Raw genomic sequence first — 24,916 nt, forward strand, 5'->3', positions numbered from 1 at the left:
TGAATTAAAACCAACTTTTTAATAGTACTTTTAGGAGAACAAGGAAAATCCACCATAGAACAATGTCTTGATTCTGTTTTAATCATTTTTGAAAAACAAACCGGTGATAAAACACTTGTGACATCATTGACCTTCTTGAACATGTAGCCACAGAAAACAAAATGATACTTGACCATATTCATGACTTAGGGGATGTTTGCTAACAGGAGAAACTGAAATGCTGTGACCATAGTGATGCTGAGGTAAAACTGTTTGGCTCATTTTGTTTATGTCTGAAACTTTTAAAGGTCAGTTCCCCCTAGTTAATACAAATGCTTACCTCTGTTTTTTTCACAGCTGCATTTAATGTTTCCACAACTGGACAAATACACATTACTTAAAACTAAATCTAACTATAACATCCTGTTAAATCTGTATAATTGTAGGAAATAAATAGTCTGGGTTTGTGAAGCAAAAGCATCTTTTTAATCTAAGTAAACTGACCTTTTTAAAAGAGGATTATTCCAAGATTTCAATTCCACTGCATGAGAACTGGTGCATAGTTTTAAAAACATGTTCAGCTGAGAAGATCAATGGCGCGGGAGGGTCTGGAGGCCGAGCTCTTTCACATTTAACGCAGACACACGAGAAGCATGAAAACAGTTTCCCCAAAATGTCCAACTGTTTCTTTAGCTATTACAGTTGATTCACATACTAATGTTTATTATAACAAACTTTATTACACTTAACATAAATTAATATTTAGCTTGTAGACTGAAACCCTTAAGTGTTTCCCATTAATCCTGCACGAATTTGTGCTCTTCTGTGTAAACAAGACAAGTCTAACGCCCCTAAAGTTGCAGATAAGTGCACGGTTCAGTGATCACAGTAACGAATAATCAAAGTGTTCAATCTAAATTAATGTGTATAACTTGGTCAGTGCCCCGTTTCTTGGCTTGTGAAGCTTGATGTTCTCACCAGATGCCAAATAGATTGTGTTGAAATAATTAGTTTATATCTTGTCAAGTATATTAAGGTGTGGTATCACTGAAACCGTTTTGGCAGCTAAAGACAGTTTCAAATATGCAGGATTTTACAGCAACGGTGATTACTTTGGCATTAGTGCATAGGTGCAGTTCTAGATACCGGAGGGATGCGCACACATTCTTTGATATATTAACTAGCGTCATGTTGGGCAGCAGGATCAGCTTAGCTCCACAGTCCCTTCGATGTCAGTGGATCGGCTGCTGGCTCCATCAGTGGGTTCCTGATCTTTACCTGAGTGTTTTTCTCTGATACGCCTCCTGAACAGTCTCCTCCTCGTGGCCCTCAAGTCAAACGTATGTGTCAGGGCACCGCAGCTCCTCGCTAATGACGGGGTCATTGAGGCGCTGCCTAAACCAGTTCCCGGGCTCTTCGTGGTGAACGGCGGCGTCAAAAGGGGCTAGTGTGTCTTGCAAATGTGCAACAGTTTAAACAAGTTAAAGACCTGTTTAGCTCCAAGTTCCATCAGATGTCAACAATCCTTCCTCTCCTCACATCCTCCTCAGCTGAAAGTGGGAGAAAGGACTCAGAGAATGACATTATCTCCAGTATAAACTATTACCCCAGTAATCGCATTGCTAATTCTGAAGCTACCACGTGCTGCTGATTCATTTTGATCAACAGTTCTGTCTTAAAGTTTCCTCGTTCAATCACAGTTCAGTTTAAAGCATTTATGCTGACAAATCCATGTTTACTCACAGGACACAAGTCACATGCTGTCATCTCATTACCTGAATCTTGTGAGGTTGCTCTAATCTCTCAGAAGCATCTAAAGAAGAACCTGTGGGGGGGAAAAACAACAAGTTTGCCTTTTGAGTGAATAGGTGCAGAACCCTGAGTGTTTCGAGCGCTACCTGAGACTGGTCGATCACCAGCCAGCGCTCTGTACTTTTCTGCATGTCCTGTCCACTCAGAGGCTCCCGCAGTCGGATCTTGACCTCAACGCGACCTCCCGTGGCCTTGCGACCGTCCATCACCTGATGCGAGAAGCACATGAAGTCATGATGTTTGCAGAAACAACAAGGTTCCCAGGTTAATCACTATAAGATACAAAAATCAACAGTGTGAGTTTCTAAATTCCATGTCTGTCTTTGTACCTCTACGATCTCCCTGATTTCACTCTGTGACTCTAGCTTGTCCAGCTTCACGAGAGCCGTCCCGATGGGCTTGTCGCTCCGCAGGAAGCCTCTGAGAACAAAACAACAGTGTCACACTTCACTGCAGTCGCCAACGTTACACCACTGCAGATGGTGAGAAATCATCACAGCAGGAAATGGGGCATGTAGAATCAAACAGTTAATTGCATCCAGGATGTTTCTGTGCAGTGAGAGCGCGAGCATCAGTCTGCGACTCACCCTTTGTGCAGCAGCTCCAGTTTGATACCTTTAGATGTCACCACCCTCCTGAAGCCGCGGTGATTTCGATTGATAGACAATGTGAAACTCTGGTTGTATTCTGGTTAGAAATGTTACAGTTTTAGATTCACACTACATTCATTTATTGGTTTTGCACAGAAAAATCTCATGAACCAGGTTTTGAGTCCTCACCTGGGGAGTTGGTGTTTTTGATAACTGCCGTTTTGTGTTTCTGAGGCTGCTCCTGGTGGGGACAAAAAGTCATTTCTATACTTTCTCATCAGCCATTAGAAGAAAAAGCACAGGCTTAGTCTGAACTTACTGCACTCGGGTAAGGGAAGTCAAACTTGATGAAAGCATCCAGATAGTTTGGTTGCATTCCTGTGAAGAAGTGTCACAAAACAAAGTCAAAAAATCTGTGAGATCACAAACACGAGAGGCTTAAAGATACTTTATGTTGTGAAGCCATTTAATGGTCTTTAAAAGCAGAGCTGATTATGTCTTTATTTACCACTTGGTGCTGGTAGATTCATCCCTTTGACAATAACGATGACCATCTCAGTACTGCTGAGGTCCGGAAAGATTCTGATTTGGTTTGGAAGGCAGGCAGAAGTAAGAAATGTGAGGGAGAAAAGACAGTGGGCATCAATGAGAAGCATTAGTTATAAGGCAATGATTTAGTCCTATGAGGAAAATGATGAGTATGATGAGTCCAAAGTCACAAACTTAGGTTGATTTTTTTAGAAAGACCTTTTGCCACTGTGCTCCCGCTGTAGCTGGCAGCTCCTTCCTTACTGAGACCAAGCTTGTTATTTGTAGTGTACGTGTTCTAGTTGTAGATGGTGTGAACAGACCCACCTGACAGTTTGAAACGACCTCTCCTCAAAGTGATGTTTAGGAGGAGGCAGACCCCTCGACTGAGCCAGCTTCAGGACCTCCAGACTCTTCTTACAACTCTCAGCCAGCTTCTCAAACCTGGGAGACACACACACCTGAGCACTGATCCCAGCCTGAACTCAGCCATCACAGCTCCAAGGCTCCGTTCTTACCCCAACGGAAAGCAGGGCTGAATTTAAATGTTATAACAACATATAACAAAGAAAACCGTTAGGGGAGACGTGGGATCTTACTTTGTAGTTTCAGAGACATTCCCCAGGTGTGTGAATTGCTTAGAGTAGGTCAAACATTTCTGAAAGTTGGAAAGGAAGGAGAAATGACAAACATCCAAGGACAAAATGCGTGACAGTAAAACCAGACTGAAAACCGTGTTTATCTGAATTTGTTTGGAGACATTATATTTGAGCGCTAAACATCTTCACCTCGTACTGTTCTTTGAGGATCTTGGCCAGCTGTGTGTAAACCTCGTCTGCTTTGTCCGAGCTCTGAACGTCGCTGTGGTGAACCAGGATGAAGTCCTCGTCTTCATCACCAGGAGGCGACGGCACCTGAAGGTAAAAGTAGATTCCAGGTGTCCTATCACATTGTTCTCGCATCTGTGATCCCTTTTCTCAGGTATCACTTTGTTAGAAAAGGCTAGATTTAAATTAAATAACGAAGGCTGGATCTACGCTCTGCTCACTGTGCTGATGTCCACTGTTTTCCCGCTGCGTGCGGCTTCGATTATTGGGTCGAAGCTTTTGGCGGTGCGGAGGAGAACCTTCGCCTGCTCCATGTCCTTCTTCTGCTTCGCCTGCACGGCCGCCTTCATGTACTGCTTCTTCCGACCTTCCAGGAACTCCAGCTGCTGAACTGCTACAGAAGCGTCGCACAAAATAACACTCAGCTTTCATCTAACTAAAAGGAGATTTAACATGAACTACAGCAACAAATATCCAGTCCAAGAGGCAGCTGCTTTAAAGCGACCTGTTGGTGGAAGATCTTCTCTGGCGACAGTTTTCTCAGGCGAAGCTGCAAGCGTGCTTCTCTGTGCTTGCGCTGTAGGGGGGACGGCCAGCGTGGGCTTCTTTGGTTTTTTTGAAACAGCAGGTTTAGACTACAACAAGAATAAGACACTGAATAAACCCTCAGAACATTCCAGTAAAAAGCATCTCATGACGCAGACAGCCCACCTCTTCCACCGCTTCCTCATCATCGTCTTCGTCCGGTTCTTCGGCAGCATCAGTGGTGGCGAGTTTATCGGCCGCCTCCAGAGCAGCAACAAATCCCTGCTCAGCTGTCGAGGCCTTCTGACCCGGGAGCGGACCGAACCCTGCGACATATGACACAATGCTCACCAGAGGTCAGAAACACCGAACCTGTGTGGAGATACTGCACGAGGCATGAATCTCACCGGGGGGAACCGGCAGCTCGTCGAAGTCCACGGCTTTTCCTGCTTTGTGAGATCTGATGGCACTCTGGTATTGCTGCAAACATAATTGTCTAAGTATAAGTAGAAGTAATTTACAAACGTGGCTTTTGTCAACTTTGTTTACAGGACTAAGAGGAGGAACCAACAAAGGGCTTGGCTCTGTTCTTTTTTATTATAACCCCTGTACCATGATTCTACTGAGTGTCTGGTTGCTGCAAACCTTAGCGATACGATCATGCATCCGGGCCTTGCGTTCGTCTCCGCTGGCTTTAGCCTGAGTCGCTGCCTCCACGTACTTGGCTCGTCTCTGTTCGAGGGCCTCCAGCACGTCTTTGGGAGCTGCAGGGACTGGCTGTGAAGCAGGAGCTAAGGGAACAAAACAATAATTTAATTATTATTTGTTTGTATTTTCGCAGTTAGATTTAAACGTTTGCGAGCTCATGGAACTGAGACAGTGATTTCAGTTGGCTGTTAATGGATTGTGTGGTCATTGTTGGTCATCATCAGCACCGTTACCAGTAGAGTGTGTACATGTTTTCACTTAGTTTTCTATTTCTAATTGTGTAGAGCTGCAAACAGAAACGCGTTAACGACCAAACATGTGACACAAACACAAACCACTACACTCATGTCAAAATAATGGAACGATGTCTACCTGAGGCTGCAGCTGGTTGAGGGGTTGTTGTGTTTTGCCCAGGGGAAACATCGCTCCCTGCAGTGGAGCTTCCTCCTGACGAACAGACACAGTATAGAGTTCAACAACATTCCTATTTCATTTTCTGGTGCAATTTATCTTCCTTTTTATGCACATAACCATGGAAAGTCAGTTTGTATGAAGGTTTGTCTGCTTGTGTACAACCTGCGTGTTCCTCACCCTGCTCTGGAGACGGCGGGAGGCCACTCAGGTCAACTGCTTGTCCTTTCTCCAACGCCTCGATCACTGCATCGAACATCTGCCCCCCCCCCCAAAAAAGGACACATAATGATGGTCTTTGTCCACGCTGTAATGGTGTCACATGGTGGACATAGCTGAATGAATAACTGCAATAAGAATGTGAAGCAGCGGCTCCCAACTCACGAACTAGAATATGAAATTGATACAAACCAGAAGAAACAGGGCGTTATTTATTTTGATCCTCAATTAGCCCATTGTGGAGCATAAATATAACACAGTATCAACATATTACGCAAGTGTATTATATTTAATTCTAAAATAAACTGTGATTTATGCTTTGGAGATCAAACAATGTCAGTTTCAGCTGATAATTGCTAGCTTCCTTCTTAAATTTAAGACTTAGATATCCTGTGTAGAAAAACACCATTGATACAAATCCCTGCAGTCCTTTTTACCTTGCAGGTCTTCATGTAACCCTTAGCTTGCTCCACGTCTCCCTGCTTCTTGGCTCTCAGCGCTGCTATCCTGTATTCTTTCTGTCGCTCCAAAAGCATCGTCTTGGTCGCCTCGTTTGCTGTGAAATCACGGGTCAGAAAGTCACAAAACCTACCACAGTGAAAAGCCACATTCATCTATTCACAACAGAAATGTAGTAAAGCATTCCGAGACAAACTGACCGTCCCTGTGAGGAGCCTGAGGCTGCTGAGCAGCTTCCTCTGTCTGCTCCTCTGGACTAGAGAGGCTGCTCAGACTGGGTGCACTGGTAGAGCACTGCTGGTCACTGGTGGGCGTGATGACTTCAGGTGGTGCTGTTGTGCCCTCTGATTCCACCTCTTGACCTGAAGTAGCGCAGTCAGTTCTCTTGGGTACTGGGGGAGGGGGTCGTGCAGGAACAGGAGGTTGGGGGGCGGCACTCGGCGCTCCGGTGGCAACAGGTGGAGGCATTTCAGCCTCGTTTATTGGCTTCCCTTTTTTCACACAACCCAACATCGTCTCCAAAGTCTGTGGAGCGTGAAGAAGCAATTAACGCAAAACAAGTTTCAGACATAAATAAAAACAAAATGACAAGATATGAGGAAGAAATATATGATAATATATGATATGATAATAGAAGCATCTTAAAGTGTTGAAAAAGTTTATGTCTTATGTGTCTCAACAGTGTGATCAGACACATGAACACCAGAAGAAAGACCGGCTCTTGTCTTTTTACATATCTGTGGCTTTTGGTCATGTCTGCAAGTGCTGCTCATGATTTACATAGATTTTAGTTTTAAAAGTAATTACTGTGTCTTCTTCTGAATAATGACACACTGTATCACCGGTTCTAGACAACACACTGGCTGCCAAATGCTGAGCCCAGAGGCTGTCTGTGTGTCTGACAATCATAATTTATTGTGCTTCTTTGGTGCTGAGGTGAACAGTGGGCTGTCTATGTCTTGAGCATTCATACGATCTCATGAGAAGTACTCTGACATGGAGTATGTTTGCTGAAGCAGTCTGAAAGATAATAGATTTTATTGTTTACCGAAGATGTTGAAAAAGTATTAAGAAATCGAGTAACACATTCTAGATTTGGGTCTGTTACAGAGGTATATTATGATATACCCACTGTATTACAAATTAAGTTTTTTTATGAGGATAAAAATATTTATTATGCAAAAACATTAAAACTGTAATTCTGCCCTTTGAGCAAATAGTGTCACCCACCTTTAAGCCACGATCAAACCTCCTGGCTTTGGAGGTGTCTCCTGTGGTCTTGGCGTTTTGTAAAGCCGTCCTGTACATGGCTACTCTCTCCTCCAGGGTGTGCTGGAGGCTGCCAGGGGCCGCTGAGGAGACCTTCACTTCCTGATGCTAAAAAGTACAACATTGTGGTGTTGACATTCAGTTATTTAAAATGACGCACGTGCGCGCGCGCGCACACACACACACACACACACACACACACACACACACACACACACACACACACACACACACACACACACACACACACACTTTTGAAAAAGCCGGAAACACAAGCAGGATCAGGTATCAGGAAATGCATTTACAGGTATGCGCAGGCTTACAGGAAAAAGCAGAGTCAAGTGTATGTCCTGGCCACAATATCTTGAAATTTTTATATAAAGATAACATTTTAATCAACGATAAAATCCTCAGATTAAAGTTTGAAAATCAGGCAGCAGATGTCAGCCAGCAGCAAGGGGGCGTGTGTTAAAGTGGCTTGTGTCTACTTCAAAGCAGAGACAAAACAGCGTGTGCTGAACTGTACCTGCAGCGATGGGGACTCTGGGGTTTCAGCTGTAGCAGAGGATGTGGAGGGAAGAGTAGTGGCATCTTCTGCGTCCCCCTCACCCACCACATCCTGTAGCTCCGCCTGAAGGGGAAGAAATACAGAGCAACAGTCAACTGTGATTGTTGTCTGTTTGTGATTGTTTTGTAAAATGTGACAATGAGGTTAGGTGAGTAAAAACTCCTGTTAGTTTTACTTACTTAACTTCACCTGTTAGGTATATTTTGTTGGCTATCAATTGTTGGACATGGACATAGTATTTGCAGAGCTACTAAAATGTATTTAGTAGCAAATGTAGTGTACTGAAAACACATCTATGTCTAGTAAGAAGGACTATGACATCAGCACACAGTAAGAACAGAAGTTAACATAGACAAACACTAACCAACAGATCTTCATCATCCTCCAGATCATCATCATCATCGTCATCTGCTTCTCTCATACACTCATCGGCCATTTTTGCAATATCCTCCATGGGCAGTGGGGCTGCAACATCAGCATGTCATAATGTTTCTCTTGTCCACAAACTGTAACTGTATCTCACAAAGGGCTAACAACACAGTTATCTGCAGCTCTCACAAAGTTAAAGCATTTTTATGATACAAAACGTTGGCCTGGGTTTGTGATCAAAAACTTATAGTACTAGAGAAGATAATTTAAATAGTCCCTGTAGAATCCATGGACAGAGGGAAAGTGCACTTTGGGAAGGGGTTCTTTATTTTGTAGGAGAACAATTCTTCAAACACTATTTGTATTCAGTACATTATTTCTGATGTCTGCTTTGATTAGGTTTTAATGTATGAAATATTCAAACGAGTATCTTCAGCCGATATACAATATTGTGTAATATTCAATCGAGTCTCTGACCTTTACCCTAACCTTTGTCCAATCATGACAGACACAAACTCTTCCCCAGACTTGTTTACTGTAACTCACCCTTCCCCTTCGGCTTGACTTGTCCCCTGGCAACAGGCTTATGTCCAGTGATTGCAGCAAGTTCAGCCTCCAGGTCCTGGTCGTTGAGGTTCTCCTCCACACCCATCATCATGTCCTCCGAGTCCAGGTCTACAAACAGACCCATCTGAAAGCAGAAAAGCAAGAGTTAAAGTCCATCCCTTCAAACTGTGACAATAAGCAGCAGCCAGGTAAATTCTCTACGTGTTGGGCCGAAACCTTGTACTCATTGATGTTTATTCAGCAGCAAAAACCTTGAACATGACACCAACACTACATCCTTAGCTACTAGTTTATGTAACAGCTGCTTTTCTAGCCATAAAGTGGGCACTTCACCTGTAAAGTACGTTGTGATCAGAATGTGTAATTTTATCCAATTACAACATCGCGTACGTGACGCTTACGTCTACGCGTCTAGAAGCTTGAATAAAGTTTTTTCTGTATCGTTGACGTGCTGGATCTAAATCGTGGACGGAGTCCTGCTTCCACCACATGTTCGGCCGCCGTCGTTACCTGCTTGGCCGCTGCAGCGCCCTGGCCTCTGGGCTGCGGAGCTTTCTTCTTCTTACCAAACATCTTGCTGTTGTTGTTGTTGTTGTTGTTGTTGTTGTGGAGTAACGAGCCTCTATTCAACTCCCCGATTATCCAGACTCACGCCTAACACACAAGCACACGCAGAACGTCAGCTTCCTGCTGTCATCCGTGGCCGGTCGCCGTAGTTAAAATCATGTGAGCGGTTGTCAGGTGGTTCCCAAACAGTGAGTGGTAACGACCAGCCAACTGACGGCTGCGCTAGCCGGCTAGCTAGCTGTTAGCTTAGCCTCCAAGTCAAAAAGTTTCTTTTTGAGCGAAACGCTGAGCGTCTCTGTCACTACTAGAGAATTAATCCAGACAATTTCATCTCACTTCAGAAGCGTGTGTGTCTTTACCTGCTCGGCCATCACTTCAAGTAGTTTTCGAAGGAGCAGTTTCATTTCTGTGGTTTGACATGATTATAGCTGTGACTACGCATGCGCAGGCCCGATATCTGCTTTCCTCAGTCTGGTCTGCCAGGCAGCAGCTGATTTCCATTGAAGTAGTGCAGAAACTGAAACTAAAATTTACTAAAGTACTTCAAGCGTAAAGCTGCAGGATGTACGTGTTTGTAATCATTCTGAAAGTATCCAACATTTTACATTAGATTAGATAAACAAAGTCCACGATGAGCATAAATTCATAAGAACGTATGACCCTTGGGAGAGGCTTCACAACAGTGACTTCGCTTAACATCTCAATTAGCTGCTAATAAAAAATATTAGAACTATTTTAAACACTACTGAAACGGCATCATAGCTGAAACGTGTGCAGTTTTAAAGTTAATTACTATAATTATTATCATCACTTGGTTAACGACAAGAAAAGGAAAATGTTTTGAAACACAGTGCAAACAGTGGAAGAACAAAACATTTATTATGACCTTGTTTTTTTTTTAAGGTGTACTACTAAATGTATAGCAAACCGTAAGAACTTCCAAAAGGTAAAAAAATATAGCAAAGTACATTAGTAAGTATTTGTGAGTAAATGAGAACAGGATATACAATATATGAAAATGTGTAACTGACATGAGATTGCAGTGTAAGCAATGAAGCAATTTATATTTTGCCTGCTCAGCATCATGTGATATATTTTTGACTGCTGAAAAACTATTCAAGAAATCCCAGAAGACAATGGACCTATTTTATAACAGTATAGAGAATAAAAAAAGATAACCATGTAGGCTAAATAAAATTCAATACTGTACTCCATACGAGTCATTATTTCTTAGGTTTTTCTGACAGCTCAGATGATGCAACATTAAAAATCCCTGTTGTTGCTGCTGAGCAGCTTGGGGTAGGACGTGCCGATGGATCTCCCATGCCGATACACAACCAGCTCCAGCAAGTACTCGTCAATTTTAACCACAACTGACGTCATCTTTTCAGTGGACATGAGGAAGATGATGGTGAAGACAGCGACCTCAAATTCTGGACTCACGCCGATGAAGGAGCTCCCAACAGGTTTCACCAAACCCTTCCAGCTGAACTGCAGGCTCAGGACGTGGTCGTCTTCATCAGGCTAAATAGGGGAATAAGGCAAAGGTTTACTAATAGTAATGACAGTTGTAGTTGTTCACAGTTGCATTTAACTAAGACTTAAGCAACGATTAAAAGATGACAAAGTATTTTCTAACCGTGTCTTTTTTGTCTCTTGCTTTGTAGCCTTTGTAGTCAACGTTGCCCAGCTTTTCCTGCTGGTAGAAGTTGATCCAGTTGTGAAGACCCATGATCTCTTTGCCAAACTTGGTTTCTCCAACAAACACATGTTCAAATCCACAGGAATCCTCTCTGTAAACATGTTCAGCAGTAGATTTATTACATATTAGTGCAGACTCCCTTTCTTCTATTCTATCAAATATTCAGCCTGTTATTTAACGGGGTGAAATAATTCCTCTCCCTCACCAGCCCCCCTTGCTTTAACATTAAAACTCACCCTCCACTCCTGTCCCGATGATAAAGCTTGAACCAGATGTCATACAGCTGTTTCTTGAATTGTGTAGGATCTGATGGCGATTTCCCAGTCTTCGCCAGGTACTTGTGGGCACACTATGAATAAACAAGTCACACAACATGCAAAAAAGACAGAAGTTATCGAATGCTACCTTAATGCAAGTGACTCCCACCTTTGTAATCTGGCAGGGCTATGGCACATTGTATAAAAGACATGGTGTCTTTGTCATAGTTCCTGTTAGATTTTTTTAAATTTAAATATCTATAAGTATTTTGGTGAGACGTCCTTCAGAACACCAGGTGACTCACTTGGGCTGGAACAAATATGAAGACATGTGGTCCTTTCAATTATAGCTAATCCCTTCTAAGAAGTCAAATAAAGGCTCATTGCTGGTTCTCTGGGAATTCACCTTCACAGTCATTTCAAAATCCTGCAGTATGTTTCAAACAACAACTACAGCAACGTTTTGGATGGTGGCCAGGAGTGTAAACATTTGCAGTGTGGAAACAATGTTTACCGTTCCACATTGTGGTGACAGATGTGAGTCAGGTACCTTCATGACGCCTGTCTCCATTATGGCGTCGATAAACAGCTTGTTCTCTTTAAGCTCCTCTGAAGTAACCATCTCTGACACACCTGTGGACATTTCATAGTTGTCCAGCAAGCTGACGAAATCTGCGTGAAAAAGGTTTGTACTTGTTACAAACAGAAACTCGCGTCAAATGAAGAGCAGTGAGAAGGACCAATGCCATGAGCTGCTGCTTACATGCAAATGTCCTGATGCTTTTGAGTTTGTCTTCGTTGACATATGTGAAGAGTGGAGCACTGGCTTTGTCACTGGCAGAGTTGCTGCCTGGAGCCACAAATCCTGCTTTCCCCTAAAAGTGAATACATACACAGACAGAACAGAACTGGTTAAACTGGATATTTCGTGAAACACGAGAACCACTAAAATGCGAAAGTGAGGTGAAGTGAGAACAATTTGCATTGCAAATGCAGCTGATTTCAATTAAACTGACCTGAAGAGAAATTTTGTAATCAGTCCCTGGTTTTAGGCGGTTGGAGTCCAGGGACCAGAGTTGGTTTAGGACCTCTTTGAGGTCCGGATTCGCCTGTTGACTGAAAAGCAAAGCAAGGAAAAGCACACAAGTTTCAGTAATCAAATGAGAAATGGAGGTTGTTGGTGGTTAAGAAAGTTTCAACTAATAAAAAGAGACAAATAGGAACCATATGGAGAGGAAGAGGGACAGAGGGTGCTACATGCAAAAAAGGTCCCCAGGCAGGTTCGGTTACCGCTGAGATGCTCTCCAGAAAACTTTGTCCAGGTAGTGAAAAACACAGGTGTTACTTACACCTTCAGCTCTCCTGTTTTTGCAACGGTCTGTACATGTCAAAGCACACTGCAGTTTCACTATCTATGCTATGCTATCATTAACATTTACATTATTTGCAGTTTTGGACAGATCTCTATTTTAACCTGTCACTGATTAATTTCAGCAGTTAAAATAATTATAATTTAATGTGCATAATAAGACATAGTAAAACATTATTTGCTATAAGATTTTTGTGACACTTAGAAATAAACACAGCAAGTTTATGAATCTGCTCTTTACGTCCCTTTATATAATCCACAAAGGCCCCACTGTTCCTCATTTAGCCTGGACACAGCTGTTAATGTCACCAAGCAGAATTGTTACTGAGCCACACAAGTTCCTACTCAGGCGTCTCTAGTCTCTAACCAACGAATCACTAGCAGACGCAGCTGCATCCAGCCCTGCAAACATGCAGGAGGTCCCTCTGTACAAGCCTGAAATCTTCAGCCTGGCTCTGGGTCACAACTACAAACATTAACGCGCAGCTTATCGGGATGTGCCGTCTTCTGATCAACATCAGTACTAACCACAAGCGTCCCGTGACATTGGATCTAACTGTTTCCGTTAAGATTACCGTCTGAGACAGAAGCACGGCGCTAAAATGCTAACTATTTTTTAAGAAGCACTCAATAAATAAATAAACGTTTACAAGTCAGCTTAGTAAGGTGTTGCTATAGTTTCAATTGAAAACGCACCTCTTTGCCATCGTTTCACTCCGCAGAAAACTTTACTCCGTCTCATCAGCTCCGAGTTTCATGCGTTTCTCCGAGGCGTCCGTCATGACGTTTACAGGAGAAACAGCCAATAACGTGTCGGGAAAACGCCCATGCCCCGCCCCTCTGTTATGACAGGGCGGATCCATTACCATGGTTCTTACTAACGGGTTTAAGAAGAGTAAAGATTACTTTTACGTATCTTATTGTAGTTTAGTGCTTTCGTCTTATTTTAACGGTTTTATAGCGAACAACGTGCGCTTTAATATGAAAGTTTAGTTTAAGCTGATGTATGTATGTTTTTACTTTTTTACATGTATAGTTGTGTTTATTTTCTATAACTGGATGTTCCAGAACAGCTCCTAGGTTTAATTCGTGTCTGTCGCTCAATCCTATCTTTTATTCTGAAATTCAAACGAACGGAAAGGATTGGGGAAAATCCTTCACTGAGCATGCGCGACACCCATCTGCTATTTACGCGTGTTTAGAATAACACAGATCTTGTTGTAGGAGTTTTACCAACCCTCTTAAACTGTTTATCGTAAATATCGTGTATGTGTGTTTGGACTTTTAATACAATTCAGTGAACCCAGGAGACGCGTTTTAGAAGGAAAAGGCTGTCTTTTAAAGAAGGCTAAGTAGCTAGCTTAGCCTCTGCACCTATAAGAAGCAGCATGGCCGCTATGCTGGAGCTGGTTGCTGGAAGCTATGAGCAGGTCATCTTTGGCTACCATGTGAAAACTGACGAGAAAGTAAGTTCATGTCTTTTTTCTATGGTGCCTAATGGTCATAATCCAAAGAATGGATTATATGTGATTATGAACTATGTGTTGTCAATTCTGTTTTATACGTGAGGTTGAATGCTGTTTGACACTGGGCAGCAAAACACGTTTGTGAATGCTAATCTTTTTTTTCAATCAATACATTATATTCCCTTATCAAACAGGAGTGGACAGCCACAGCAGACTTCACCCATCACGCCCACATTGCATCAATAACAGCTGTGGCAGCCAGTGAGAGGTTTGTTGTCACGGGGAGCAAAGATGAGACCATACAGCTGTATGATATGAAGAAGAAAACTGAGCATGGTGCTTTGCTGCATCACGATGGTGAGTGTCATTATTTGCATATCTATGAAGTAGCTGTGGTACAGTGACCATATCCTAAACATCTGGCTGCTCAAAGATCTAATGATGAAAGATGGGATACAGTCATATTATAAAGACACAACCCGTTGTTTTGCTTTTTTATTGTTATTTTATATGTAGAACTTACAAACACAATAATAGTTTTATATTGTTAATCTTTGTATTACACAGGTACCATCACCTGCCTGGAGTTTTACGGAACAACTCATTTACTGAGCGGAGGAGAGGATGGACTCATCTGTGTGTGGAGCACGAAGAAGTGGGAGTGTCTGAAAACTATTGGAGCTCATAAGTAAGTTTGTAGTGGTGCAGAAGCACTGAGGCTATTGATTGGTTGGCCTTTTTTCAGTAATCAGTAATCATCATCCTCCTCCTCCTGTTTTGCACAGAGGCCACGTGACATCGCTGTCTGTCCATCCATCAGGGAAACTTGCACTTTCAGTTGGTACAGATAAAACTCTCAGGTAAAATTCATAGGTCTGCTCAATGTAATTGTTGGGTTGGACAAGAAATGTGACTCTTTTTTTCTTTTCTAGAACGTGGAATCTAATCAATGGAAGATCAGCTTTTATCAAAAACCTAAAGCAGAGTAAGTTTCTTTGGGACGCTAATGCACTGACTGTAGACAGGTGTATGTTTGAGGAGAGCTGCAATAAGTATACATTCAATAAAGAAGACCTATTTTCATTATTTAGTTTTTATGAATATTTATAAATATGTTGTAGGGAGAAGGTCCCGTTTTATAATAAGGTGCTCATGAAGGGACAGATTATGTTTTTGTGTTGAAGAGATGGAAAATATAGCAAAAATAGTATTTTGATTTACCAAGTAATCTGGGCAATTACAGAACTCGGTCATTGTAGACTCTGTCACACAGGGTGGTGGGTGTTGAGATAATTGCAGTATTAGATGTTCACCATCACATGTAACTAAATTTAATACACTGGATGTTTTTAGAAAGAATTAGCAAAGTCTGCATCCTCTTTTTTTCAAAAGTTATAGTAGGTGGAGGTAATTTTAATGGTGCATAGCACTTGTATAGATTCAGTGCAGGAGCATAAATTGAGCTTTCTGCTGCTTGAAATTGACTTTTTGTCTTTGCACTTTCAACAGATGCTCACATTGTCAGGTGGTCGCCAGACGGGGATAAATATGTGGTGATAGTAAATGACAATGTAAATATTTACGACCTAGAGACAGCGTCTGTAACGGGAACAGTCACAAACCCCAAAAGGATCTCGTCTGTGACCTTCTTGAACGTGAGTTCTCTGTGGTTGCAGTAGTGAGTGTGTGTTTCTGATGCTGTGACAGACATGAGTAGGTCCAGGTATGAGTGTTTGTCTGACCTGTCAAGAGTGAACCCTGCCACCCAAGTGTCAACTTAGGTAACTGTGAATTAATAGGACTAATATACCGGCTGTACGTTTACACGTAATTCTACCTGTTTTTCAGAACTCCATCCTGGTTGTCGCAGGAGACGATGAAACTGTGAGGTTATGTGACACTGTAAAACAGAAATGGTTGTGTGAGTTCAAGGCCCATGACACCAGGTAAATCATTTTCTGATTAATCCACCATATGAAAGTAAATTTGTTTTTTATGTTAAACAATAACATCATAATTAACACACAATCTGCAGGAAGACAAAAACATTTTAAATTAGCAGCAGCTTCAAGAAAAAAAGAGTGTATAGATATGAATTTGTAGCAATTCCTGTAGTATTAAATATCCTATATATCTAAAAGAATCTCTTTATTTCAGGGTGAAAGCAGTCGACAGTTTTAATATGGATGATTACTGTGTGATAGTGACGGCTTCAAACGATGGATTCATCAAAATGTGGAGGCTCCAACTCAAAGAGGCACGTCTGTAGATACACAAGAAGTGGTAAAAATGTGTGCCATGATAAAACCAGCTTTTTCTAGTAAATGTCAAAATGTCTGTAAAAGAAACAGACATTAGTATTTTGACATTAGCTTAACTTGTGACTTAATGCTGATTTAGTGATGTACTCTTGTTGTCCGACAGGAGCTGGAGGCCCCCTCGCTCCTCGTGGAGGTAAACACGACAGCCAGACTCACGTGTCTCGCTGTGTGGAAACCGTCTTCGGTTCAGCAGACCTCGGAAAAGACGGAAGCTGAGGCGACAACGTCTGAAGGTCGCGTCATTGTGCAAACACTGGCTTTGTTTCACTTTGTCATCGTTTTGTGAAACAATGAAACCTGTTACAGTGTGGCTGTTGTAAAAATTATATATATTTTTTGCCTGCAGAATCTGCTCAAGCCCTTTTGAGGAAGAAAAGAGTCACAATTGCGACAGAGCAAGTTGTTATGGAGGACGAAAGCAAACCCAAAAAGAAGAAAAAAGGAGGTGGAAAATAAAACGGCAATGAAAAACAAAGTTTGTTATTCAGTGACTGTTTTAAAGATGGTTGTTGGTCCGATGTACTTCCCACAATAACCAGGAATTGCTGATATATTTTTTGAGATACATATTTTTGCCCTCCACCATAAAACAAATGGGCAATAATAAATAAAAGCTTTTCTAATCCTAATATGCATTGATTTTTATTTTCTGCTTTGTTTCTCCGCTATACCTAAAACTAGAGAACTTGTTCAAATGACTGACAGTAGAACATGTGGTAAAGAAGTAGGTCACCATTTATTTGTATTGTAAACTTGGTCTGTGTAGAATAACTACAATAACCTGCCACTTCTTCTGCACACCTTTTATTAGGTTCACCTGTTTAATGCAGTACAATGTAGTGAAGCGGCCTATTTCGAACACAATTACTTGAGTTGCTGCATTGCATGCATTTAGTTTTATATGTGTTACACATGGCAAATGCATTTGGACTTGTGTGTGAAAGAAGCACAAAGTTCATGAGCACACTGCCCGACTTCCAATTTCTGACAGACAAAAGGTGCAGAAATTAAAATTCTCCTCATTCAATTTAAATATCACGATGCACTGTCCTTCCACATCCTCATAAGTTTTAATCACGACACGCTTTAGCTTAATATACAATTAATATTACCCTTCTCTGCGTCAATAAGTTATTAATAAGCTGTTGAACTATTGTAGGAAAATATTTTGTATGCTTTTGTTTTGAAATTCTGTCCTGACACGGAAGTATAAACGTGCGGAAGTCGCTGTTGCAACAAAAGTTGTTGAAAGTGTTTTGAAAATTCTGTTTACGTTTATAAAACAACAAGTCACGGGTTTTTTGTCAGACCTGCGAACCGAATTTTTTTATAACACCAGCAGGATCTTGTTGACATGGCTTTGGACTGGGTCGGGTTCTGTTACGCTGCTCTGGTATCAGCAGGAGGAGTCATAGGTTATGTTAAAGCAGGTAAGTGCATCATAGAAGGGGACGAACAGTATCACACTTTTACGCAGTCTGTAAATTGTATACTGTAAATTATATACTTGCTATTTTTTTCGCTAATTATTATTTTGATGAAACAGCTTCAGTAAATTTGGACCCGTGCTTGTTCCACAGGCAGCACCATCTCTCTGGCTGCAGGGCTCCTGTTCGGCCTGTTGGCTGCAGTCGGTGCTTATCTGACGTCTCAAAATCCCAGGAACGTCTGGCTTTCACTGGGTGAGCAGGTTTACTTCGACTCGTGCAAACCGTCTTCTAATAACACGTAGCAACAACTGTGTCCCTGTGCTGTGGCCCTTCAGGCACCTCGGGCTCTCTGGCTGTGGTCATGGGATTCAGGTTTGTGAACTCCTGGAAGTTCATGCCAGCTGGTTTAATGACCCTAGCGAGGTGAAAGAGCAGCGTTACACCTTCTGATTTATATTATAGTGCATTTTGTAATGTAAACATTGTTGACTTTAAACAACCATGTGTGATCTGTTTTTAGTGGTTTGATGCTGGCAAAGATCATCGCTGGGACGGTAAAAAGACCACACAAATCCTGAGATGTATTTTTGTAAACAGCCCTTGTGGAGTTTGTATTGGTCTTAAAATCATATAATAAACCATAGTCTTAATAAGTTTACTTTTTTACTTTTATTTTTTAAGATAATCTGTTATTGAAAATGCTGTAATTATGTTAAATAAGATAAGATGAGAGTATTATAAATGATCAAAGATGTCTTCCTTCAACAGGTTTTGTATTGATGAGTGTATTGAATGAGTTAATAATAATACATTTTTTAAAACTCGCCTCCCCATTTTCTGTGTGTTTTACAAGTCTTCCATCTAGTGGTAGATTTTCAGCGCTGCGTCAGTCGGTAACTGGCCTCTGTGACCCCGGTAATAGAACGTGCACTGACCCCTGCAAGCCTCATATAAAGGAGCCTGAATACTTCACACGTTTAGCGCGTGACTCCCAGGTGAGTTCACGTAACGCACAGGTACATGCGTAAGAAGTAAGGCCTGAATATTTTAGATGAGTTGTGGTACATTAGAACTGGATTCCTAAAAAAAACCCCGCCAGAACCTCAAATTATTGTGATGACGTTTTTCTTTTTTCCTTATTTAGAAACTCTGTCCTTTAATAGATCTTAAAATGTGTCCAACAAATTATGAAACCGTCTAACTTAATTCGATTTGCAACCTGAGTTGTGCCTGTGAATCAGGACACGGGAAATAAAATTAAACGATTACAAAACTGCTGGAATTATTTCACTGAGTGGCGAGTCGTCCCGTAGTTGCCAACGGGCTCGCGAGCAGCGCACGTCACGCTGAAGAAACAATAACGGAGCCGAATGCGGACGCGCTCCGCTGCATCGGCGTGACGACGAGGCGCGGGTTCGCCGTGTTTCTCTGCACACGCAGGCATGTTTCCCCTGCGAGGAATGAACATCATGAGCAGCATTCTCGAAATGGCCCTGCCTGCTGTAGTAACATGACGCACCGTGCATTGCACCTAACAACTGTGCAGCCGAATTGTCGAGTGTCTGCGCAGCGGACAGGCGCGTTTTTCTCCAAGGTTGGGCTTTTGGGTACTTACGGTAAGGTGGACCCGCAGTGTCCACTAGAGGATCAGGTGATCCGCCGACTACGAAGCGAAGGTTGACTGGGGAAAATGCAAAATGACATATAGCAAATGTCGGAGCATAATTCATTCACATTTTCGGCTCAAACACGGACTTAAATCGCACCGCTGGAGCTCCGATGCAACGATGGCTCGTTAGGGCTCGTGGCGCCACTGCTATTTTTGGATATTTTAATTTATGAGAAATCACATTCACAGACAAAAATTGCTTTCAACATGGGGCTGTGCTACAGTCTGCGTCCCCGGCTCTTCGGGGACCTGAGCGGCTCTATCTCCAACGCCACCTCGGACTCGGACCAGCCTCCGGACGCCGCCGCGCCGACTCGCGCCGGGGGAGCTCGCCCGGAGGACGCCGGGGGATGCGGGGAGAGCTCGTCGCTACGCTGCGGCGGCGGCCCGGTGCGCCACGGGGACCCGGCCCGGCTCCCGGCCGGGGAGCACCGCCGTGGAGACGCGGGCACCGACGGTGTGCTCATACAGAACGGCGGCGGCGGCGGCGGTAAGGCGTCCGGGAAGGAGCGCGGCCGACGCCTGCATCTGCTGCAGAAGACCAGCACCCAGAAGCAGAAGAACTGGGACAAACTGCTGGTGGAGGAGAAGGAGGCCGAGAAGGAGGCGAAGAAAGTCAGCAAGAACATCGACCGGGCGCTCAAGGAGCTCAAGCGGGAGTACAAGCAGACGCATCGGCTGCTGCTGCTCGGTAGGTCGCGGCCGCGGACGCGTCGCTCTCCGGCGGCGTCGTCGTCGTTGTCGGACGTTTTATTATTAGACGCGCAAAACGCGCCGGGCCGTCGAGAAATTCTGCCACTGCTCCGGCGAGGCCCGGTGCCACATCTGCTGCCTCGGCCGCGAGCGCCACCCCCCGCGGCCGTCAATGACAAACGGGGAGGATGGACGCGTGGGCCCGTCGTCCCCGCGTCCGACCGCTCGATACAATGTAGCCGCACAGGTGTCGAGAGGACGGAGCCACCGCTGGAGAACCGCAGAAGAGCCACGTGAAGGCGGCGCGTTCATTACGCGCCTGTCCATGTGTACGTTACAATGTGGCTGCAGTGGCTTTATGTAATCACGGGAATTAGAATAATGGTGCACACGTGGAGTGAGCGTTTCTAATAAATCAGTGCAGCGTGTGAAGCGTCGTTCAGTCGGCCTTATGTGTGTGCTATAGGGAGGCGTTTGTCCAGGGACGAAGCCAGGGTTTAAAATTATTCCACAATATCACACCAAATATTGTGTATTTGAGTGACAGAAGCGTAACAGAAACAGCTGTACATGTGATCTGCCATGAACTTTAGTGGTGAAGTAAAGCTGCCTGTGTCTCTGCAGCCACAGCTGTGGCTCATTTGCAGTAAAGGTATGTCAGGGTATAATAAAGTACAATGTAGTATAGTTCAGTGATGTATTATGGACATTATAATGTATATGTATGTGTGGAGAATAGGTTTAATATACAAGGATGTACTGTAAAAATACCACCCAGCTCCTGGAAGCTTCTAGAATGTGTGATTGAGTATAATGCGTTTTAGCAGCGTGACCTGATGAAAATAGATCTTTGATTACTCGCTTACATTTACAAGAAAGCTTCTAAATGACATACAGTAAACAGCTGGTGCAGTATTGTGAAATTCTACAGTACAAAGGTTCTAGTGTAGAACAGTGGTGCTGCCTTGGCATAACAAAGTGAGGAAGTCCTACACAAAGGATCATCGCTGGGGAATGCCTTGTTATTTTTGGCATTTTAGGTTCATTCGTCATGTACGAGTATAAGTCGCGTTTGTTTGTGATCACATAAATCGGATCCATTAGACGTTGAAGTTCTTAAGATTCTTAGATGAAACCGCGTATTTCATCTGCCACAATTTAACATCCAATATAGAGAATAATCAGATAAAAGGTCAAATCGCTGGATCTCGCATAGACAAAGGCCTGAAGGTTTCCACTTGCTCTAACTTACCTCCGAGCGTGGAGTCAGAAACAGCCGCTCGGTCACAGCTGTTCAGTAAAAACAACGGCACATTTGGTGTCACACTTAATAGCACTTTGCCTGTACGTGCTTGACTTTAGCCAGTGTCATGCTTTCGTTACTCCATATAATAAATGGCTACCAGTTTAATTTCCTGAGTAAACAGAGCTCAGTAATTACACGCAGGAAGAAATGGCTCATCCTAATGAAGTCACACGGGGAGACGTCGTACATTCTTCTATGAGCTGCTCTACAGCATGTACAGCATGCGCAGCCGGCGTCAACATGTCATTATGGTCTGTGTAGAGTCACACGCCTGTCTGTGGGCCCGCGGGGCACGCGCCGCGGCCCGCGGGCCGGTTCCACCGGGCCTCTGGGACTGCAGGTCTCCAGCAGGACTCTGGTTGCGTGTCTGGGGACCGAGGTGGTTTGGGTTCCTCTGAAAGTGGACACCTTTCAAATAGTGTTGCGTTTCAGGGCAGCGTGTGCGAGCTAATCTGGCCCACTTTATCTGTGTGTGTTTGGTGCAGGTATGAGGCTGAGGGCCGATAGCCATAAGGAGCCTTTGTTTATCCCTACGCTGCTGTTTAAGCTGCATGGAGCCGCAGTCAGCGCCGCACGCGCGCTGGAATCAGGTGTTTGGCATCTTAGCAGACACACTCAGGCTTGTTCTAAGTTACAAACTGGACACCATGCTCAGCTTTTTAGGTTTTGTTATAAATCTGAATTTTTATTTGCAGATATGACAAAAATATAATTTTAGTTCTTCGGAAACGAATTGCTATTAACTGAAGCTGTTGACTGAATATGTGAGATCCTTGAAAGTTCTGACGTAAGTCTGTGTGTGTGCACTGGATCTTGAATGAGCAGGCTCAGGCAGTCAGATAATTAATAGACATTATTGGCAGCTGTTTTGATAATAAACACCTAATAGGTCATGTGTAAACAGAGATGCTCGTTACTGTCATAGATCGGTCACACCTGCCTGCAAGACTTTGAGCTTCTCTCGTTAAAGAGACTCGACCAAATATCTCGATGAGCAGCGTTTTTACCTGTTTCTGACATTTGAATGAAATGAGAATATTTGTTGGTTCAGGACCTAATTCGTTTAGACGCGATGCTATAGACACGTGGTTCCCAACCTACGAAAGCCTTCAGTGAGGCCGACGGCTCCCTGTAACAGGTCAGGTTAGTCCTCAGCCGCCTGTTTGTGTCAAAGCAAGAGTTTTATACACATCAAAAGAAGGTACAGTTGATATATGATTACTGGAGAGGAGCTGCTTTCAAATACAACTTTGTGTGTTAGTCAAAGATATGTGTTCATGTCACATAAAACAATTCACCAAATATGGATTTCTTTCCCGATTTATAATAAATTCTGTGTGATGCAACCCTGAGACTAAACCACATGTGACACATTATTAATATGCCAGTCGTTTCTTTCAACCTTGTACATGGATGGGAACTGGAAGGCCAGTTTCTATTATGTCTTGGAAAGGAAGTAACTTTATTGTTGGGCTCTTGGCTCAGATTGTGTACAGGCCTGTGATAATGTGTTTTACTGCGTCTCCCGGCTGTGGCGGCTCTGCTTTTCATATCTCGGGCCTGAAATAGCTCGCTGAAAGTCACTGATTGAAGTTTCGTCAGGTGTTTTTTGTTTTCGAGCCACTATCCAACACATGGAAGTCGTATTTTGGAAAACCTGACTCATCCACAGGAGTGGAACGCACAGCGTGGCCCTTTAAATACACGCGGAGGAAGGTGAACTTTGCTTCTGTCTAAATTGGTTTTATCATCGACTGCCGATGAACTTTGCTACCAGCTGCACAGAGTTCACAGTAGAGGCAATGGCCAGAAGGAGGTCCTGGAGTATGAATGATCAACATATTTATGATGCTGATAGCAAACCTGTCCATTGTCTTGATGTGCATAAAAGCTCAATTAAAGCCAACCACAGTGCAGAAGGAGGACGTTAAACTATGCTAGCTTTTGCTTACGCTATAATTTCCTCCTTATCAAGAGCCTCTCCCTCTGACTAGAGTGCTATAAAGTTCTTTCCAGCTTCAGAAAATAATTCAAGGAGGCTAATTTTAGCTGGATATCAGTTGGACGTGTGCCCTGTTTATACAATGTGGGAGATTTATACACAGAAAAGACTTCCCTTAAATGTTTGATATTGTTGGACTTATTGTCCATAAGAGCTTACTGGCAGTTCTACTTTTTTCCTAGACTGAGGGCTTGTGCAATAAACAATATAATGAATGTATAACGCATTAAATCATGAATATGCATAATCTCTGTTTTATCCCTAAAAGTACATCTGTACATTGTTACGAGTTGTTCTTCTGGGCCTTCCACTACCAGACGATGTAAATCAGGCTCTAGACCCTGGCGGTGCCAGCAGCACAGGTCCGCTGTCGGCCCGAATATAAATATAAACACTAAAAACATCTTTGTCAGACTTTGAAAGCATAATTGAGTATTTTTAGATCAGGCTACTGCTGTGTTTACTTAGGCAGAGGAATTAAAGATGTCTGGGCGTGCATACGTACTGACAGGGCAATTCATTCGAGGGCACCTGCACGCGTTGGAATGATGGTTTAAAGCTCATCTCACTTGTGCAAGTTGAGTGAAGAGAAACATTCAAGTGAAGCAGCACATTTACTGAAGGACTGGCACACACACACACCCACACACACTAAGCTCGATGCTTCTAGTCTCTGTAACGGAAACCACAGCTAGGTAAACATAAATATCCGTCACTACTTCCTAAAAAGGCTCATAAGGCATGACGCTGTATCCTGCACAGGGCCTGACAGTGCGTTCAGTGCTGCCTGCGGCCACCAGGGGGCGACGTGGCACAGTCACTATTATGACCTTGCTTTCTGATGTGGGGAGACTTTTTTTTCCAATTGAACAGGCTCAGTGGGGTGGTGGTAATAGTTCCATGCCACTACAGGTAAAGTGGGTGTTCCAGTCTTGGTTTGCATGCTGCTTGTTTCACTACATGGAACTAGTATTTGTGTTGTGTTTGCATAATGGACACAATAACAGCACACCCTTTGTTATATGTTATACAAATAGGCATTCATAGCTGCCTCGTGTTATCGAGTCATTTATGAGGGTTTGGAGCATGAGCATACAGTACCGCAGGCTACATATATGATATACATTAGTTAGTCAAGTATTTACTCAGTTTGGTCATGAATGAAAAATAGTTCCACCTTTGTGCCTTGCATGCACAGTTATTGCCTGACTGAGATACCATCTTTAACAGTTACCTGCAAACAACAGCATGATAGTCTACATGTAAAGTGTTTCTACCGTTTGGTATTGAAGAGTCAAACCCA

At 43.1% G+C, this 24,916-nt stretch overlaps 5 protein-coding genes across 8 annotated transcripts in view; 3 read left to right on the top strand and 2 right to left on the bottom strand.

Moving 5' to 3' along the window:
* Positions 1-4: 4 nt before the first annotated feature.
* Positions 5-9,914, bottom strand: cc2d1b (coiled-coil and C2 domain containing 1B). Of its 3 annotated transcripts, none has more exons than XM_029130759.3 (26): positions 9,758-9,914; positions 9,342-9,485; positions 8,811-8,955; positions 8,260-8,360; positions 7,854-7,958; positions 7,289-7,435; positions 6,259-6,583; positions 6,037-6,155; positions 5,561-5,639; positions 5,342-5,416; positions 4,907-5,052; positions 4,669-4,741; positions 4,448-4,587; positions 4,242-4,371; positions 3,958-4,127; positions 3,698-3,823; positions 3,509-3,567; positions 3,237-3,353; positions 2,890-2,963; positions 2,701-2,759; positions 2,571-2,622; positions 2,379-2,478; positions 2,121-2,211; positions 1,878-2,000; positions 1,755-1,804; positions 5-1,529 (listed from the first exon to the last, which is right to left on the bottom strand). In XM_029130759.3, the coding sequence occupies exons 2-25, from the start codon at positions 9,402-9,404 to the stop codon at positions 1,793-1,795; spliced, it is 2,631 nt and encodes an 876-aa protein (XP_028986592.1). In that variant the 5' UTR covers positions 9,405-9,485; positions 9,758-9,914; the 3' UTR covers positions 5-1,529; positions 1,755-1,792. The 3 variants fall into 3 exon arrangements, with proteins under 3 accessions (XP_028986592.1, XP_028986590.1, XP_028986591.1); XM_029130757.3 differs by having other exon boundaries at positions 3,958-4,130; XM_029130758.3 differs by lacking the exon at positions 9,758-9,914 and having other exon boundaries at positions 3,958-4,130; positions 9,342-9,730.
* Positions 9,915-10,253: 339 nt separating this feature from the next.
* si:dkey-222f8.3 (Poly(U)-specific endoribonuclease-C-like) lies at positions 10,254-13,572 on the bottom strand. Its single transcript, XM_029130761.3, has 7 exons — positions 13,423-13,572; positions 12,374-12,473; positions 12,121-12,232; positions 11,908-12,029; positions 11,337-11,449; positions 11,038-11,191; positions 10,254-10,922 (listed from the first exon to the last, which is right to left on the bottom strand). The coding sequence occupies exons 1-7, from the start codon at positions 13,431-13,433 to the stop codon at positions 10,662-10,664; spliced, it is 873 nt and encodes a 290-aa protein (XP_028986594.1). The 5' UTR covers positions 13,434-13,572; the 3' UTR covers positions 10,254-10,661.
* A 189-nt stretch (positions 13,573-13,761) lies between these two features.
* pak1ip1 (PAK1 interacting protein 1) lies at positions 13,762-17,142 on the top strand. 2 transcript variants are annotated; one of them, XM_029130760.3, is made up of 10 exons: positions 13,838-14,192; positions 14,387-14,549; positions 14,760-14,880; positions 14,978-15,052; positions 15,125-15,177; positions 15,702-15,847; positions 16,041-16,138; positions 16,350-16,449; positions 16,617-16,746; positions 16,860-17,142. In XM_029130760.3, the coding sequence occupies exons 1-10, from the start codon at positions 14,115-14,117 to the stop codon at positions 16,967-16,969; spliced, it is 1,074 nt and encodes a 357-aa protein (XP_028986593.1). In that variant the 5' UTR covers positions 13,838-14,114; the 3' UTR covers positions 16,970-17,142. The 2 variants fall into 2 exon arrangements, with proteins under 2 accessions (XP_055359911.1, XP_028986593.1); XM_055503936.1 differs by lacking the exon at positions 16,860-17,142 and having other exon boundaries at positions 13,762-14,192; positions 16,350-16,475.
* Positions 17,143-17,707: 565 nt separating this feature from the next.
* On the top strand, positions 17,708-18,767 carry LOC114843919 (transmembrane protein 14C-like). The gene is made up of 4 exons (XM_029130763.3): positions 17,708-17,943; positions 18,094-18,195; positions 18,279-18,366; positions 18,464-18,767. The coding sequence occupies exons 1-4, from the start codon at positions 17,868-17,870 to the stop codon at positions 18,519-18,521; spliced, it is 324 nt and encodes a 107-aa protein (XP_028986596.1). The 5' UTR covers positions 17,708-17,867; the 3' UTR covers positions 18,522-18,767.
* Positions 18,768-19,389: 622 nt separating this feature from the next.
* LOC114844805 (guanine nucleotide-binding protein G(olf) subunit alpha) overlaps positions 19,390-24,916 on the top strand; it is a 32,659-nt gene continuing 27,132 nt past the window's right edge. The window contains exon 1 of the mRNA XM_029132418.3: positions 19,390-20,303. Within this exon, the coding sequence (XP_028988251.1) occupies positions 19,820-20,303 (484 nt within the window). The 5' untranslated portion in view covers positions 19,390-19,819. The remainder of the gene's footprint in view (positions 20,304-24,916) is intronic.

Source organism: Betta splendens, chromosome 17 (genome assembly GCF_900634795.4).
Source record: "Betta splendens chromosome 17, fBetSpl5.4, whole genome shotgun sequence".
Taxonomy (NCBI): Eukaryota; Metazoa; Chordata; class Actinopteri; order Anabantiformes; family Osphronemidae; genus Betta; species Betta splendens.